The sequence below is a fragment of the Orcinus orca genome, chromosome 8, assembly GCF_937001465.1.
Source record: "Orcinus orca chromosome 8, mOrcOrc1.1, whole genome shotgun sequence".
Classification (NCBI taxonomy): domain Eukaryota; kingdom Metazoa; phylum Chordata; class Mammalia; order Artiodactyla; family Delphinidae; genus Orcinus; species Orcinus orca.
In genome coordinates, this window is record NC_064566.1 from 26,388,059 (window position 1) to 26,403,683 (window position 15,625).

Consider the following 15,625-nt stretch of genomic DNA (forward strand, 5'->3'; position numbering starts at 1 on the left):
GACTCCCACCAGCTGCCTAAAGGTGAATCCAAGCCCCACCACTTCCCCTGCTGCCACTTCCTCAAGCGCCCACTGCCCCTCCGGGCCGGACCTCTGTCACTTCCAAGTTCGAGACCCGGAAGGAAGCAGAGAAGGAAGGGATTGGACACTGAGAAACCCCCTCCCCTGTTTGGGAGGAGGGAGGGAAACACGAGAATGACAATGAGGGTCTAAGTCCCCGTCACAAGATAGTCAGGCCCAGCTCAACTAAGCCGTCTCCCATTCCACAGCGGGTGAAGGGAAAACAAGCACAGACCACCAGGTCGGTATCCTGCCAACCCCGCCTCAATTTCTGTTGTTTCCTCGGCTCTGAGAAGAGGAATCTTGACTTCATAATCTGGGACTTTCCTATTTTACTCCTCTAGGCCACAAAGGCAACAGTTAACCCCCAAGTCAAAGGTTAATAAAATCACCTACATTTTCTACGTGACTGGAACCCAAGAGGGTGAGGGGATCTCGGGCAGGCTCCGTTCCTGGCTCTCCTCCTGAGAACCCAGCGGGCCTGGCGAGGACTTTGGCTTAGCCTGAGGGAAGGGATTGTCCGTCCTCTTCCCGAGACCCCGTCTATACCCAGCTGGTGACATGTAGGCGCGATGGCCAGATTGGGGTACCCATCGCTCCTCGAACTCCTCCTGAGAACGATTCTTGCCAAGTCTCCCTCTCAACCCAGCGCCACCTCCGGTCTCTCTGATGAAGTGACTTCCTCGGAGGATCTGAAGAGGGGATCGGGTGGGCACCCGGAAAGGTAGCTGCCCAGCCTGGGGAAAGGGACTCGCGCGCCAGGCGGGAAAGAAGAGCGAGCTCAGGAGGACTAGTTTCCTTGGGGTTGACTCTACGGCCTAAAGGAGGGCGGGGCGGGTCAGGACAGGTTGCCCGTGGGCAGCCAAGGGCTGGGCCCAGGAAGGCCGTGGCAGGGCACGGAGCGGGCAGGACTCGGGATGGGGAGGGAGGCTCCCGCCCGGCAAGAGCTCTAGTCTGAACGGAGCTGAGCCCAACTCTGGCCGCCATGACGTCACGCGGGTCGGGCAGCCAATGGGGATCTCCCTGGCATGGATATTAAGGAAAGTTAGCGCCTGCCTGAGCACCCTCTTTTCTTATCATTGACATTTAAACTCTGGGGCAGGTCCTCGCGTAGAACGCGGCTGTCAGATCTGCCACTTCTCCTGCCGAGCGGCGGTGAGAAGTGTGGGAACCGGCGCCGCCAAGCTCACCTGCCTCCCCGCCCTCTGCTCCCAGGTAACCGCCCGGGCTCCGGCCCGGGCCCGGCTCGGGACCCGCGCCGCCTCTCCGCTGCCCACGTCGGGTGTCCCCAAACCAAGCCCCCCCCCCAAGTAGCCCAGGGGCTTGATTTTTGCTTTTAAAAGGAGACAAAGATGGAGGGGAGTTACTGAGGGCAGGATAAGATTGGGGAGGGGGGGAGGTTGTCTTGTCTTTGCCGGGCGTGCTTTTCTGCAAAAGTGGCAAAATGTTCCAGTCTCCTGAGTGGACTTCCAGTGGGTGCTGAGTTGGGGGAGGTGAGCGGGAAATGGGGAAGAGAGACAGGGATCTGCTGCTACTGTCTGCAGAAGCTTATTGCGATCGTGAGAAATGCTGGGGGGGGAGGCAGTTTGCGCCAGGAACTCCCCCGAATAGCAGTTCGCGACATTCACGCATGCAAAGGTCCCCACCCGAGCCTGGAGCGCGTAGAAACGCCCCGCCGCAGGTCGGGCGAAGTGCAGCAAAAGTTTCCCGCGGTTGCAAAGTGTAGATGGTTGCACTGAAACAGTCTTAGCGATAGGAGTTCGTTTCTCAGAAAGGAGAGGACGAAAGAATGCTGCCCGCAGAGCTGGGCAGCGCGTAAAGCACCCAGCGTGTGATTTGAGCTTCACTTCGGAAGACCTAATAATTAACGATTCTCACTGAACTAGAACGCGGGCTCGTGTTACCGCGGGCGCTGCGCTCGCTGCCTCGGTGTGAAGCTTGTGGGCGCCAGGGTAGTCGGGCCTCTGAGTGCCGGGGAGAGCAGCGCCCAGCTACTCTCATGCCCCCGGGACGACCCAATCCGGGCGCCAGAAGTTTCTCCAAAGTGGGTCAGGGAAGAGACGACCCCCAACTACCTCGTGGTTCCACTGGGCGAAAGTTCCGGGAGGCCAGCCCCAAGCAGCCGGAGATGCCACGAAGGCTTACGCAGGGCACGGGAGCACCCGCCTGAGAGGTTGGGGAGACCTCTCGGTCAGGCCCGGGCTCGCCCCACACTACCACTCGTGCTCCTGGCGCCCCCTCTCTAAACCTTCAGGGGGCACCTTCGGAGGACATCTGTATCTCAGGCACCTGTGACAGGTGCTCAGGACCACCGCCCAACTCCGAGCAGTGGCCGCCCCCTACCCACCTTGTCCGGGAAACAGGGGAAGGAGAGAAGTGGCCACGCGACCACGCGCCTTACCTGGGCGTGGGTCCTCTCCTTCGCGGGTTCCTTTCTTCAGAGCTGGGCGGCGAGCAGGTTGCCCGCTTCGCAGTGGGAAGCGGACCTTCTCCTCCAGTCATAAATCAAACCCAGCCATGCTCGGGCCTCCTCCCTCATTAGAGATGTTTATTGGAGATTGTGTTTATTCGGCTGTCACGGCGAGAAAACGCAGTGACATAATTACCTCTGACCAGAGTCCTCGCCCCGCGCCCAGGGCGAGCCGGTGACCTCCTCTGTCGCCTTCTCAATCCCACGCCTTCCTTGATCGGAGGGCGTATGCGGTTGGCTTGTTTTTTGTTTTTGTTTGTTTTTTCTTAGGCCCTCTCATATAATTTGGATTATTGAATGAGTTACTATTCAAATTTCCCCAGAGTCTGGACGTTTGTTATTTATTTTAGAATTTGAAAGGAAAACCGAAGGGAACCTAACGCCCCTCCGGGGCAGAAGGGGGCAGCGCGGGAGAGATGGAAGGAGAGTCCCTCTAGCTGTGCAAACTTTCCGGCACGCCCCGCTGCCGCGCGCGGGGGCCAGACGTCACCCGGCTCAGGAGCCCGACCAGAGCAGTGGGGAGTTGACCCGGAGGGATGGATGTCGATATCGGTAGTGATATTTATTTATCATTCTCTCTGCTCTCGGGAGGAATGAATCTGAGTCTTCAGGGCCCCAGGCTGAGGATTCCTAAACTCCCGCGGGCCGAACTCGGCAGAGCCAACCCGCAGCTCCTCCCCCGCCTCTCGCCGCTGGCTGCTCCCAGGCTTCGGTTTTCCCCGCTAGTCAGGTTTGTAAGTCATCATCTGTGAGACTGAGTTAGGAAGTGATGAAAAGCATCGAACTGTTTTCTAATTGATAATACTTTTTTTTTTTTTTGGTGACCGGGCTGACAAATATCTGGGATCCCGGCTTTTGATCCTTCGCTGCCGCCTCTGTTCTCCAATCGCTAATAAAATTCGCATTGAGCCCCTTAGTGCCTTGATTAACAGGCAGATTAACTCTTACTGGGGTGGGGAACAGCTTGTCCCAATCAATGTCATTTTAAAAGCCCGTCAGGATATGCTTAGCTCCTGTTCCCTGGCTGCTCGAATGAGCCAGCCATGACATTTGCTCCCTCCTCCTTCCCCGGCCTCAAATCCCCCAGCAAAGCCCCCAGTTCCCAGCCCGCGTGTTCCCTGCTCCAATCCAGGACAAATTGCAGGACTCGGTCCCTGGCCTTTAAAACAGGCAGCTGTTTAGAGAGGGGATCTCCAGGGAGAAGGGACTGACGTGGTCTTGGCTTGCTTTTCATTTGAAGCTGAACTCTTGCCTCTTGAGGGTGGAGGTTACAGGGAAATGAGAGATGGAGAACTGTCCTGGGTGATGAAATGGAAAGCAAACTTTCCTCGGAATCATATTTGCAAAAATCGGAGAGTGCCGTTACTTGCAAGTGTCCTACACAACAAGAGTTTTAAACCTGGTCCCTATCTGGACAACAGCATGTAGGGTCCGGGAAGCAAAGGCTTGAGAGTCCGACCTGCTGGGCTGCAGGGACCTCTTTGCTGGGAGACACAGTTGGACAATTTTTTTTTTTAAGTATTTTGTGGGGGGGGGGGAGAGGGAAGAGAAAGAGACGCTTGCCGGCCAACATGAATGGAAGAGAATCGAACCTAGAGAGTGCCGTGACACACTTGCCATTTGGCAGGAGGCAAGGAAGGGCGAGGGCACCGCGTCTTTCCCCAGCCTAGCGTGGCCGCAGTCTGGAGGCGCCACCGGGCCGGCTCCCGACTCCCCTCGGCTTCTCTGAGCTCTGGGCTCGGCGAGGCTGCCGGGTGAGCTGGGAACCCGCAGATTGCTGGAGAAAAGAGAGGGAGAAAGGCCCCCAGTGGAGGAGGCACCTGGAACTGGGCAACAGGGGTGGGCGCCTTTGCCTTTGGTGCTCGTCTGACCCGTTTCGTCAGCTCCGCTATCCAGGGAACCCACCTTCCCAGGGCCTGGGGGAGAGAGAGCCGTTTGAGGCTATGCAAAGTGACGCAGGTGTTTGCGGAGATTTTCCTCCTTGAAAGAAATGCTCGTCTCCACCCTTCCCAGAACACCAGCACCGCTCCTCTGCTTCGCGGTGTAAAGCTGCAGTTCAGAGGTGTCACAACACCGGGTGGAAGACTCTTGGTTCCGAAGCCGGGAACCGAACGTACATCCCCCAAGAGCTGGGCACATCTTTGCCTCGCCAGAGGCCGCCTTCGCGCGGGAAATCTGCAGAGCGGGCACGGGCGAATGCCAGGGATCGCTGGGGGTGAGATGCTGCCCGACCTCACACTTACGCACCAGTATTAGCCAGAGGCTCCAGGCACTCTTGGGCGAGCGGCGATGCCCCAACGTGACTCCTTAGGCAAAGACAGCCTCTCCCTACCGGGTGGGATGACCCGGGCAGCCCCTGAGGGAACAGGCCGGAGAGAAGTCCTCCTAGGGCGCCAAGGAGGGGGGGGGGACGGGGGGTAGGAACCTGGGGAGAGACGGGAAAAGGCGAGAAAGAAAACGAAAGGCGCGACCCCCCTCCTTCCCCCTCCCGGAGGGCAGCAAGTGGGCCTCGGTGGTGTGGGAAGCCGCAATTAAAATGGCGACCTGCGAATTGTCTCAAATTTGCGCACACCTCTGGCCCTCGCGCGCTGCATCTCCGTCCCAGTCCCCCAGTCGGCCGCGTCGCCCCCAGAACAGGTACTTGGCAGAGGGCGCGAGGCGACCCACGAGGTGGAACGGCACCCCCATCCTCCTTGAGACTAGCCCAGAGAGAACAGGAAATCTTCCTCTCCAGCCGGCTCTCCTTAAACTTTGAAAACTCTGCCTCCCTCCGGGCTGAGATCCCCCCCCCTCCAAATATTGACACATTGGAAGCTGCCAAGTCCTTTTTGTTTCTTGTTTGTGCAGAGGGGTTTTCAAGAGTCCTTTTCTGAGCTCCCACCTTCACTCAGTGACGTCAGTGGCATTCACTCCCGCTCCTCGCCTCTTACGATTTTTTGTTGTTAAAACTTTTCTCCGAGGTGAGGTGGGATTGGGGGTGGGGTGGGGTGGGAGAAGGAGCTGATTCAAAGAGCCAGGGCCCTGGGGGGAAATAGCAACAAGATTATGGTGCTTCTCTCCGAGGCAAAGCTTAAGAAGGTGCTAATCCACTCGGTCGCTAATTGAGAGGTTGTAAAAATGATATTCGCCTCCAGTTCGGACAGTCTCTGGGATTCCTCCATCCCCGCCCCCCCCCCCGCCCCGCCTCTTATGCTCAGTAGACTTGAGTTCGAGCTTCTTTAATGATTGTTGAGAAGTAAAAGGGGAGAGAAAAAGGATGCAGGCTCTCGCTGGTCTGGGATGGGCCCGCTGCCTCACTGAAAGTCGCGGTCCTACGAAGTCTCGCTCAGGAGGCGCCACCTCCTTAGCCTCTTTAGTCTGGGTTTTTCTCCCGGCGCTGAGTACTCCTGGACCGCGGAAAGGGCCTTCCTCAGGCCGAGATGGTAATCGGGTTGTGCTACCGCAAACCTGACCCGGACTGGGGAGGCCTCCGCTCACCCCGGAGCTCTGCCCGGCTCCTTGGCGGCAGCGTTAGTGGGTCTGGGTTGGGGAGGAGAGCATGAGACCCACACTAGGCCCTGCGGCGGCCCAACACAGCCTGCAGCGTCCTCACGGTCCCAGGTCCCAGGGGCAGCCGCCGCGCCGCGGGTCATCTGTGAGTTCAGGTTGCACAGACTTTACTGATGAGCTCTGACTTTTAGCACTTTTCACAAGTCAAGAGGAGTCAGGTATACCCGGCGGTGGCTTCCTGTCAGCCTCCCTGCTTCAGCTCTTCCAATCCCATTCTCCTTTGCCAGGTCCTGGGGTGTGTGCCCCATCCCAAACCTTCCCCCTTCCTTGCCTCACGGCCTGCAAGCTCCGAGAGAGCTCGGCATTTTGCAGGACTAGGCAGCCGCTCCCTCCCCGTCACCTTAACTGCGGGCACCGAGGGGAGCCTTTGGAGTGTACTGAGGTGTGTCCTAATCGTCCGGCATTCAACAAATGGACTTCTGGTGTGTGGTCAGAAGAGAAAAGCCATTTACTTACTTTCCTCCCCGGTTTTCTGGCAACAGCTGAAGGGGAGTTGTCTCCGTGGACTGAGCAGACCCAGGAGAGGGAATCTTGGTGCGGAGAGACTCACACACCACACAAGATAACGGGTGGCACACACGGATACATGCTGACACACCAACATCAATGGCGAACGCTCGCTCTCTCTCTCTCTCTCTCTCTCTCAGCATTGGTAGTCTCCCTCCACTCCAGGCCTCCGCCCCCGCCTCCCTTCTTATCTCCCCCTCGCGTCCCCTCCTCTCGGGCGGGCGCCTGGAAAAGCAGCCGCACTTAGTCAACAAATGGCACGTGGGAGAAGTTGGTGAGTGTTTGGTGAGGACTCTTCAGGCTTTTCACAAGAACCCTCTGTACACAAAGTAAGTGGCGTGTTTGCTCGGGCCTCTCCAGCCCCGGCTGTGCCTCCGCTCCACTGCGCACCGCGCCTTCCGAAAGAAGAAAGAACAGAAGAAAGGGCCGGGGGAGAGAGGGTGGGGGAATGGGCAGGCCCGGGAGGCCTGGACTGGGAAGGCCGCCCGGCCTCGCCAAGTTCCCAAACGGGCGGCCTCCTCTCGGCCTAAGCTTCGCCTCGGCCTCCGCGGGAGTGTGTCTGCCAGGACCCAGTGACGCTCATGCCCCTTTTCTCTTCTTCTTCTCGGCGGCCAGGTGGGCTAGGGCGCGGCCACTGCTGTGTTCCGCGTCCCAGCGCCCAGGCGGAGGTGGGGTAGGGGTAGGGGTAGGGGTAGGGGCGGGAGGGGAGGGCGGGCGGAGGCGGGGCAGCAGGCCAAGCTGCGCTGGAGTTGGCAAAAGAGGGACGCGCAGAACTACAGAAACTTGCTCCATCCATGAGCTGAGAGTCCCGCGCCCAGCTTAATGGTGTGGGGGACGCGCCCCCCAGCTCAGCGGCCTTCACTCGACCCCTCAAGTTCGCGGCCACAGTGCGGCCCGCGCTGATTCCCGGAGCGCTCCGAGCCTAGAGATGTCTGGAGCGCCAGCCCCAGAGCCCAGGCGCGGGGGCCCAGCGCCGGGGAAAGCAGCCCGGACACACCGGCGGGGCCGAAAACAAGTGTATTCATATTCAAACAAACGGACCAATTGCACCAGGCGGGGAGAGGGAGCATCCAATCGGCTGGCGCGAGGCCCCGGCGCTGCTTTGCATAAAGCAATATTTTGTGTGGGAGCGATCCGTACATTTGCATGTTGCGGAGTGATTAGTGGGTTTGAAAAGCGAACCGTGGCTCGGCCTCATTTCCCGCTCTGGTTCAGGCGCAGGAGGAAGTGTTTTGCTGGAGGATGATGACAGAGGTCAGGCTTCGCTAATGGGCCAGTGAGGAGCGGTGGATGCGAGGCCGGGCGCCGGCACACACACATTAACACACTTGAGCCATCACCAATCAGCATAGGTGTGCTGGCTGCAGCCACTTCCCTCACCCACACTCTTTATCTCTCACTCTCCAGCCGCTGACAGCCCATTTTATTGTCAATCTCTGTCTCCTTCCCAGGGATCTGAGAATTGCTCTCACATACCAAACCAGCAGCGTCCTTGGAGTAAACTCTCGCCAGCAACTCCTTTAAAATACCGTCATTTCAAACCGTTGTGGTCTTTAAGCAACAAGAGAAAACAAACAAACAAACAAAACCCAACCAAACAAAACTCTTGACAGGAGCTTTTGACGAGAGAGGATGCCTCAGAAAGGTGAGTCCGCTTCTTTCTTCTCGCTTCATTTTTATTGCAATATTCAGGCAGGTCTCCCCCTTCCTCCCCCCCCTTCCTTCCTCCCTCTCGCCGGTCCCCTCCCCCACTGCTACGCCGGGAGAGTTGGACTGGAGAAGTTTCCACGCAGGAGCCCAAACTTTCTACTTCCAGCGAAAGCCCGCGTCGGAGGGCGACGGCCGGCGAGCGGGAGCGGCGCAGGGCTCGCGGCGGCCGGCCGGCTCAACCCCAGCGCCAGCGCCAACGCCAGCGCCAGCGCGGGTTGAGCTCGCAGGAAGAACCGAGGCTCCGGGCGACGCAGCCGCCGCGGCTCCCGGCCACAACGTCGCCAAATGCTCCCGGCCGGCGGCAGAGGACGAAGAGGCTTTGCGGTGCCGCAGGCCCGGGAACGGCTGCAGAGACTGGCCGCCGCCGGCCGCTTTGTCCAGCCGCGGGCCCAGCGATCGCGCCGAGGGCCGCGCGCCGAGGGAGCGCCGAAGGAGCCGGCTCGCCGCGCCGCCGCCCGCCCTCCGGCTTTGTGCGGCGCTCTCCCGGGCACCGAGGAATCCGCGGGCGCCCGAGCGCCCAGGGCCACCGCGCCCGCCGCCAGCCCGAGCAGTCAGTCGGCACGGCAACCCCACGCCGGATGCGGAGAGAAAGAGCGAGAGAGCGGGAGCCGGGAAGGAAGCTGCCAGGCCGAGGCGGTCGAACGCGCGCTCCGAGGGAGCTCCGAGCCGAGCGGGAGGATTGTCAGCTTCCATCAGGACCCCAGGCTCTGGCCCCCAACTTGAGCGCAGAGCTCGGAACTTGAAAACTCTCTGCTCCCCAGGCTTCCCCCAACCTTCGCCCTCGCCCTGCGAAAGCTGGGGTCCTCCCTGTCTTCCGGCCCCCAGCGCTCGGTGGGTATTTTTCCTTGTCTTCCTCTGACAAAGCTGCACCGGGTGTTGCCATTTCAACAAGTTTCGAGGTGGAAAGGTGGATTTTTTTTTTTTAATTCAAAGCTCCTGAATTTTTTCCTTTGTGAGGCCTTTAAGAAAAATCAATATGAAAGCATTGGCTTTCCCCTTCGTCTGATCACGTCCTCTCCCAGCTAATTAGTCTGAGTAATTTGAGAGCTTTTCGATTCTAAGACCCCAGGAGGAAAAGTGTCTTTTCAAAGTTCATAAAGTTGTTGCCTCTGTCCTTGTGCAGATTTTCTCAGTCTCCCTGCACCATAATAGCCCTGAATTTTAGCAAGTGTAATTGGGGGGAAATGGAGTTGAATTTCAAGTGGAAATGCTTTCTTTTTTGAGTGCTAAAACCCGGCCCTCCAGTCATGAGTGATTTCTAGAAAGTTTAAAAACAAAGTGAACGGTGGTTTCTTTTTTCACATATGATCCGAAGCTCCCTAAGCCATATTGGACGTTTAACTCGAACTTGGGAAGGTTTGAAGAGGGGAGTGGGAGCAGAAAATGAGATGAAAAGCAAAGAGCTTGAAAGCCTGGCGAGTTTACGGAGGAGAAATAATAGTTGTTGCCGTTGACATTACATTTTTTATAGCCGGTGACCTTTGCAAATGTCTGAAGGCAATTTGATTTGTCGTTATTTGGCCCTAGAGAGTAAAACTTTGTCATCTTAATTGGTAATTACTCTTTGGCTGGGGGTCGGGGGGGGGCGGTGGGCGAAAGTGAGCTCTCCTCTCCCCTTCGCCCTAGCTAAGAAGTTTGGAGATGAATTTTGAGCATTAAGTAATTAAAACAACAACAGCGTTAAAAGCTGAGGTTGGGTCAGGGGTAGGGAGGCAGTGGCTCAGTGGCCTAGTGGACCAAGGCAGGGCGACTCTGAGGTGTTTGGAGACTCCTTCCTTCCCGAGTGGGTCTCTGACCCAGCTGGGGCCGTAGGAAGCTCTGGGCTGAGCTGGGGGGGCTTCGGCTGCGGCTGAGGTGGAGGGAGTCTAGTCTCTCCGCAGGCGACTGCTTCCGGGTGTCGGACACCCGGCTTCCCCGGTTGCTTTTGCACTAAGTGTTAACGATTACTTAAGTAATGAGATAGCTTCTTAGTTGAGAGGGGTGTGGGAAAGGAGCAGAACCGGGATTTGAAATGCTTCCACCTTCCCAGCTGCTTGGAAAATTAATCGGCTAGGCCTCTCTGGAATCAGCTAGTGATTTTTAAAAAATGGCTCCAAGAATGTACCGGCTGGGCTGGGGGCATTCGGTTGTGGTTGGGTACAGTGTGGGTTACAGTATGGCTTTAGGAAGTTTTACCCTTCTGGGGGAATTCCAGTCCACCTCTCCCCACCAGCTACTATGTGCAGTTTCAGAATCCCACTTTGGGGAGGGGGGTTGGGCATTCTGTGCAAAGTTGGGTTTTCTGCCTGTCCTTGGCTTGACTTGGTCTTGGGGACTGAGAAACAGGAGGAAGGCTTTGGGAGCCAACCCAGCGAGGGCTAACTAGGTAGCCCTCTGCCTTCTCCAATATTTACCAAGCTGCTTTGGGAAGCTGGGGGAAAGTCTAAGTTTTAAGTTTATTTTTACGGGTTTAAGCTGCCTCCCAGGTAGTTAATAAATTAGACCATGAATGGCCTTTAAGAGAAAAAAATGTGTTTCTTGGGATTCTTTGCTTGCAGGCAGGCAAAATTAATAATCATAATAGGCAAAACAAGAATAAAACTTTTAGTTTTGTCTTTAAACAGGGAAAATGATGCTGTGACTATTTAATGATTTTACTTTTTTTTTGGCAAACCTTTTGAATGGGTTCTTTATTGTAACTCTCTCTTCCCAATTGAGCTCCCCACGGTGCCGTTGTATCTTTTTACAGCCCCTAACAACTCACACCAGTAACACAATTACCTCCAGATATTTATAACAAGAAATTACTTTTCTATTCCAACCCCACCCCCAGAACCTTCTTCTTAAGGGAAGGCAGGGAGGGAGGTGATGGAGGAGGTCGTAACCTTGGGGGACAGCACTGGGTCAGGAATTACAAAGCAAGAAGTGTCCCTCTGCTCCCTTTGTGAGTTGGTGGGTTGTTGGTACCTTTGGTTGGAAGCTGTGTTGCTGGTTAGGGGGACTCGGTTTTGCTCTTTGGGTTTGGGGAGGGCTGGAGAATAGAAGCCATTGTTCACTCTCTGTAGGCTTTGTCGACCACGCTCACCCCCTCCTGTTCATACTTTTTAAAGCAGTGAGGCGAGGTAGACAGCGTGTGTCACAGTACAGTAAAAGGGGGGAAGATCTAAACACCAAAAGATAAGTTAATCACAATAAGTGAGGTTTGGGGGGAAAAAAGTTAAGCTTGCCACTTTCAAAGTCCCAGAAAGGCTGAGAAGTGAGTAGAGAGGGGGTCTGACTGGGAAGCTTTGAGGGAGAGAGTGAAGGATAAAGGGGTAACCAAAGAGTTGGGTTCTGGGGGCCTTCGGGCAACTGGGGTGGTGAAATTCTTGAAGGAAGGAGTAATGGCTCCGAAGCCCTCCCAGTAGGCCCCAGCCTGCACCCTGAGGCACCCTGAAGTTCCAAGGTCCCCTTTGCCTCACATCTAAACTTCAGGTATAAGTCCTCTCCCCCTCCCCCCCACCCTACCCCCCAGCTCTTGGCCTCTACTCCTAACCCAGCTGTTTCTCTTGTTCTCCCCTCTTCCTTTCCCTGGTTTTTGATATTTTTTCAAAATGGGGCCCCAACTTGTCAGATCCTTTCTCCATATCTCCCAAGCCAGGCCAGGGCAGCCACTAGCAAACCGTGGGGACTTCTGCAGGATAGGCTGCTGGAAATGTGGGTGTAAGTCTGGGATTTAGGGTTTTATGGCAGTTTGAGACCTAGATGCATTTTTTTTTCCTTTCTTTCTGAGAGTGTGGATCAGAGAGCCCATGGGCCTATGCTTTTGAGCCACAGTTTGACATACCTTTCTCTCCTTCTGGTTTGTCTTAGGGCGAAGACTTTAACTAGGGGTGTGCAGATGTGTGAGACCTTTTATTGTGAGAGTGGACAGACATCCCAGATTTCAGGCAAGTTCTACGTTGGCTGCTTTGGGTTCCAAAACCTGAAAGAGTCAGAATGCTCGCTCATTGTTGTTCAGATAGAAGAAAAAATTCAAAATCAGGTCATCGATTCTCCTGATTAAAGGGTTAACTACTAAGAGATTTGGGGGGAACAGATTGGGAATATTGGAGTATTTGTAGCCCAAAGGGTAGATTTTGCATGCACTGGAGGGCAGGGCTGGATGACTCTTCCATCGCTGCAACCGACTGAGTGGATCATTTCCTTAAAGAGGGGGCTTTCTCCTGTCCTGGCTCCAGGACATCCTCTGTAGGGAGGTAGGCCTACCTGGTGCTGGCCCATGAGTAATGCCTATATTCTTGCTAACAGAGCCCCATATTCGAGCCCCGTGGGATACCGCGGCCCCCAGCCTGCGCCAGCATGCAGAACAGTAAGTGCCTCTGGTCTTCTTGGACTTGGGGCTGGGGAGGTGCAGCCCCGCGCGCGGGTCGGGGGAGGGCATGGAGCCTCACGGAGTCCGCGCTGGCCAGACCGCGGGCGCGAGGCCGAGGGACCCGAGGCAGCTGCTCCTCTCTCCTAGCCCGGCAACCCGAGAGGGGAGGCCGTTTGCTCTGTTCTCCCTCCTGGAAGAACAGGGGCTGGGCCCCTCAGAACAGCCCGCAAGAGTTTGCGAAGCTGCGTTAGAGAAACCCCATCCCCCCAAATCCTGTAACTCACACCCCCTCCCCGCCCCTGCCCGGGCTCTGACCCCAGAGAGGGGGGCTGGGCTGAGCAGGGCGGGGCGGAGGCTTCCAGTCGGAGCGCGAGAAGGAGGCCCCTTGGGTTTAGCGAAGACTGAATGTCTCCGCCGTCCGGGCGGGGTGGGGGCTCCCCTCCCCCAGTCACTCTAAGGGCAGCTCCTCCCCTCCCCACCCTGGCTAGGGCCCTGGAAGGCCAGCGGAGCGGGGCACCCAGGCCTGCGGTGGGGTGGAGGTGGTACACTGGCCCCATGGGACTGTTACAGGGCGCCGGCGAGAGCAGGTTTACTAGGTCTGGGAAGAGAGTGAGGATGGAGCCCAGGAGGTGGAGAAGCCCTGCCCCGATAGCTGCTGTGTGTGTCCTGGTCATTCCGGCCCGCTGTGCCTTTGATTCCCAGGCTCTTGCACTTCCCATTCTCCCTCTGCCTAGGCCCTTTGGGCCCCCAGCCCACTTTCCTGCTCGGTCCGTGAGTGCTGGCGTGTGGCAGGACGAATCTGGAGACCGGGCCTGGGAGCGTGGAGGCCCAGCGAAACTAGGCCAGGGTTGAGGTGCGGAGTCTGGACGCGGTTTAAGGGCCCAGCTATATGGAGTGCCCGAAGGCCTAAGCCTTCTAGAAACCTTCCCTTGCCGAACTGCAGACTGAGGAGGGTCCCCAGCGCCTGATCCATCTGTCCTGGAACCGCTAGTCGTCCCCTGGTGCTTCCGCGGCTGGTGGGCGTAAAGCGCAGGAGTGGGCGCAAAGGTGGCGAGCTTTAAGGCGGATTAGTTGTGCAGAAACCTGCCAGGCCCTGGGACTCGGCCTGGTAGGAACCCTCCTTGGCGAGGTTTAGGCTTCTGTCCACCCTTACTGGCTGCTGGGTTCTCCCCCTACAGCACAGGGTCCCCAGCCGCAGGCTCTCGGGAGGGCCGGCCCCCGGCGCCCGGCGCTGTGGGTTTGCCGCTGCGGCCTGGCTGGCGGGCCCCGAGGGGCGCGCGGGGTCGCGGGCCGGCCTGCAGGGCTTTGTGCCGCTCGCTCCCGGGTGTGCGCGAGGCGCAGAGCATCCAAATTGACACCATATGTTTTCCTATTAGATGCTTCGCGGTCGAATTCTAGGCGCATAATCATCGCCACTGGGCGAGAGCGCCAGCCGTCCCTAGGGAAGGGACACAATGATTGAGGCTTAACCTCTGAAGGGGAACTTATAGCTGCGCTTCCTCGCTGCCATTTCGATGCTGGCAGAGGCGACCTGGCCCTGGGCGAGCACCCGCCGGCGGTCGCTGTGGAGGTGGCGGGCAGGTTGTTTTTTGCAATGCGGGGAGAAGGAGGGAGGTCTAGGGTTAGGCGGCCTCACACGCCTTGGCATTCCTAGATTGGGACCTGCTCAGGCAGCGCGTGAAGTTTAGAAAGTCTTTCTCGATCTTTCTCTGGGGCAGCCTTTCTTTTTCCTGGAAGGCTCCCTTTGCCCAAAGGGGAGGCTCCGTATCTGGAGGAGTAGAAGCTCTTTCGAGGCAAAGGAAGGCAATAAAGGGAGTTTAGGAGAAAACGGTAAGCGCGATCTAGGGCTTGCTCTGTTGGAGAAACGGTGTCCCTGCGATGGCCCTGCTCACGCTGGGCCCGGCCGGAGCCTAGATACCCCAAAAGCCTGTCATTTCTCATCGAGTTGAGGCTCCAGCACCCCCCTCAGTGAGGGCCCCCCCCTGCCCCAAGCCTTCGGCTACCCTGAAAACGCGGCTCCCCTCGAAGGGGAAACGAGTGCAGTTCAATCTCGTCTGAGTGATCTACAAATAGGGACGGAAAGGGTCGTTTTATCACGGTCCCGTTTGTCGTGACGATGCAATTTCCCGGAGCGGAGCACTGTCACAAAGTGACAAGGCTGCCACAAGCGCCCCGACTGATCTTTTCAATTAGCCTTCCATGCATGATCCGGAGCGACTTCCGCCTATTTCCAGAAATTAAGCTCAAACTTGACGTGCAGCTAGTTTTATTTTAAAGACAAATGTCAGAGAGGCTCATCATATTTTCCCCCCTCTTCTATATTTGGAGCTTATTTATTGCTAAGAAGCTCAGCTTTCTGGAGTCAATTTATCAGAGGCTCCAAGGAGAAGAGAGGAGAGGAGAGCTGAGCGAGGAGCCACATCTTCTCCTGGAAGGGCTGCTCTCTAGAGTCGGGGCTGCAGGTTGGAGATTTTTAAGGAAGTGGGAATTGGCAATTGGCTTTATTTGTGTGTCTGTGGTTTCTGGGGAGGGGCTACAGAGGTGCTAACTCCCTATTCCCTATGATTAGACAATGGGGTGAGGTTGTGAGACAACCAGATAAAGGAGGGATGGGGGACACTGCGGTGTGGTCTTTTCCTTTTCTTTCCACTTTTTGATTTTTGCTAATATCTGTCCTTGGCTGTGGGGAGGGCCGAGTTTAGCAGCAGAGCTGTGGCCGGTGCGAACAGACTCCCAGATCTCCGCCCCACTGCAGCAGCCAGCCTACTTTGTGGCTGGAGCCGATCTGGGGCTCTGAGGCTTGAGGAAGCCTTCAGTGGAGGTGCTGAAACCCAGGCTGTGATTCATTAGCCATGGATTTGCTCTTCTGGTTCTTCTCTACTCCCTCCCCTTTTCTTCTCTTTTTTTTTTTTTTTTTTTTTTTTTTAAATCCCAGTGCTTGTGTGTTACCTTCACCAGAGTTTGGAGTGTGACAACAAACGTTTCTGGACTCTAGT

The 15,625-nt window shown here is 56.8% G+C and overlaps 1 protein-coding gene across 10 annotated transcripts in view; it reads left to right on the forward strand.

The window, feature by feature from the left end:
• Window positions 1–1,113: 1,113 nt before the first annotated feature.
• PAX6 (paired box 6) overlaps window positions 1,114–15,625 on the forward strand; it is a 34,958-nt gene continuing 20,446 nt past the window's right edge. For 2 of the 10 annotated variants that reach the window (XM_033409890.2, XM_033409914.2), the window contains exon 1: window positions 12,668–15,091. In XM_033409890.2, the coding sequence (XP_033265781.1) occupies window positions 14,911–15,091 (181 nt within the window). In that variant the 5' untranslated portion in view covers window positions 12,668–14,910. Of the gene's footprint in view, window positions 1,276–7,337; window positions 7,939–8,037; window positions 8,232–12,127; window positions 12,205–12,565; window positions 12,627–12,659; window positions 15,092–15,625 lie in introns of those variants that run through there. The other 8 variants (XM_004263963.3, XM_033409923.2, XM_012537114.3 and 5 more) reach the window with 8 other exon arrangements.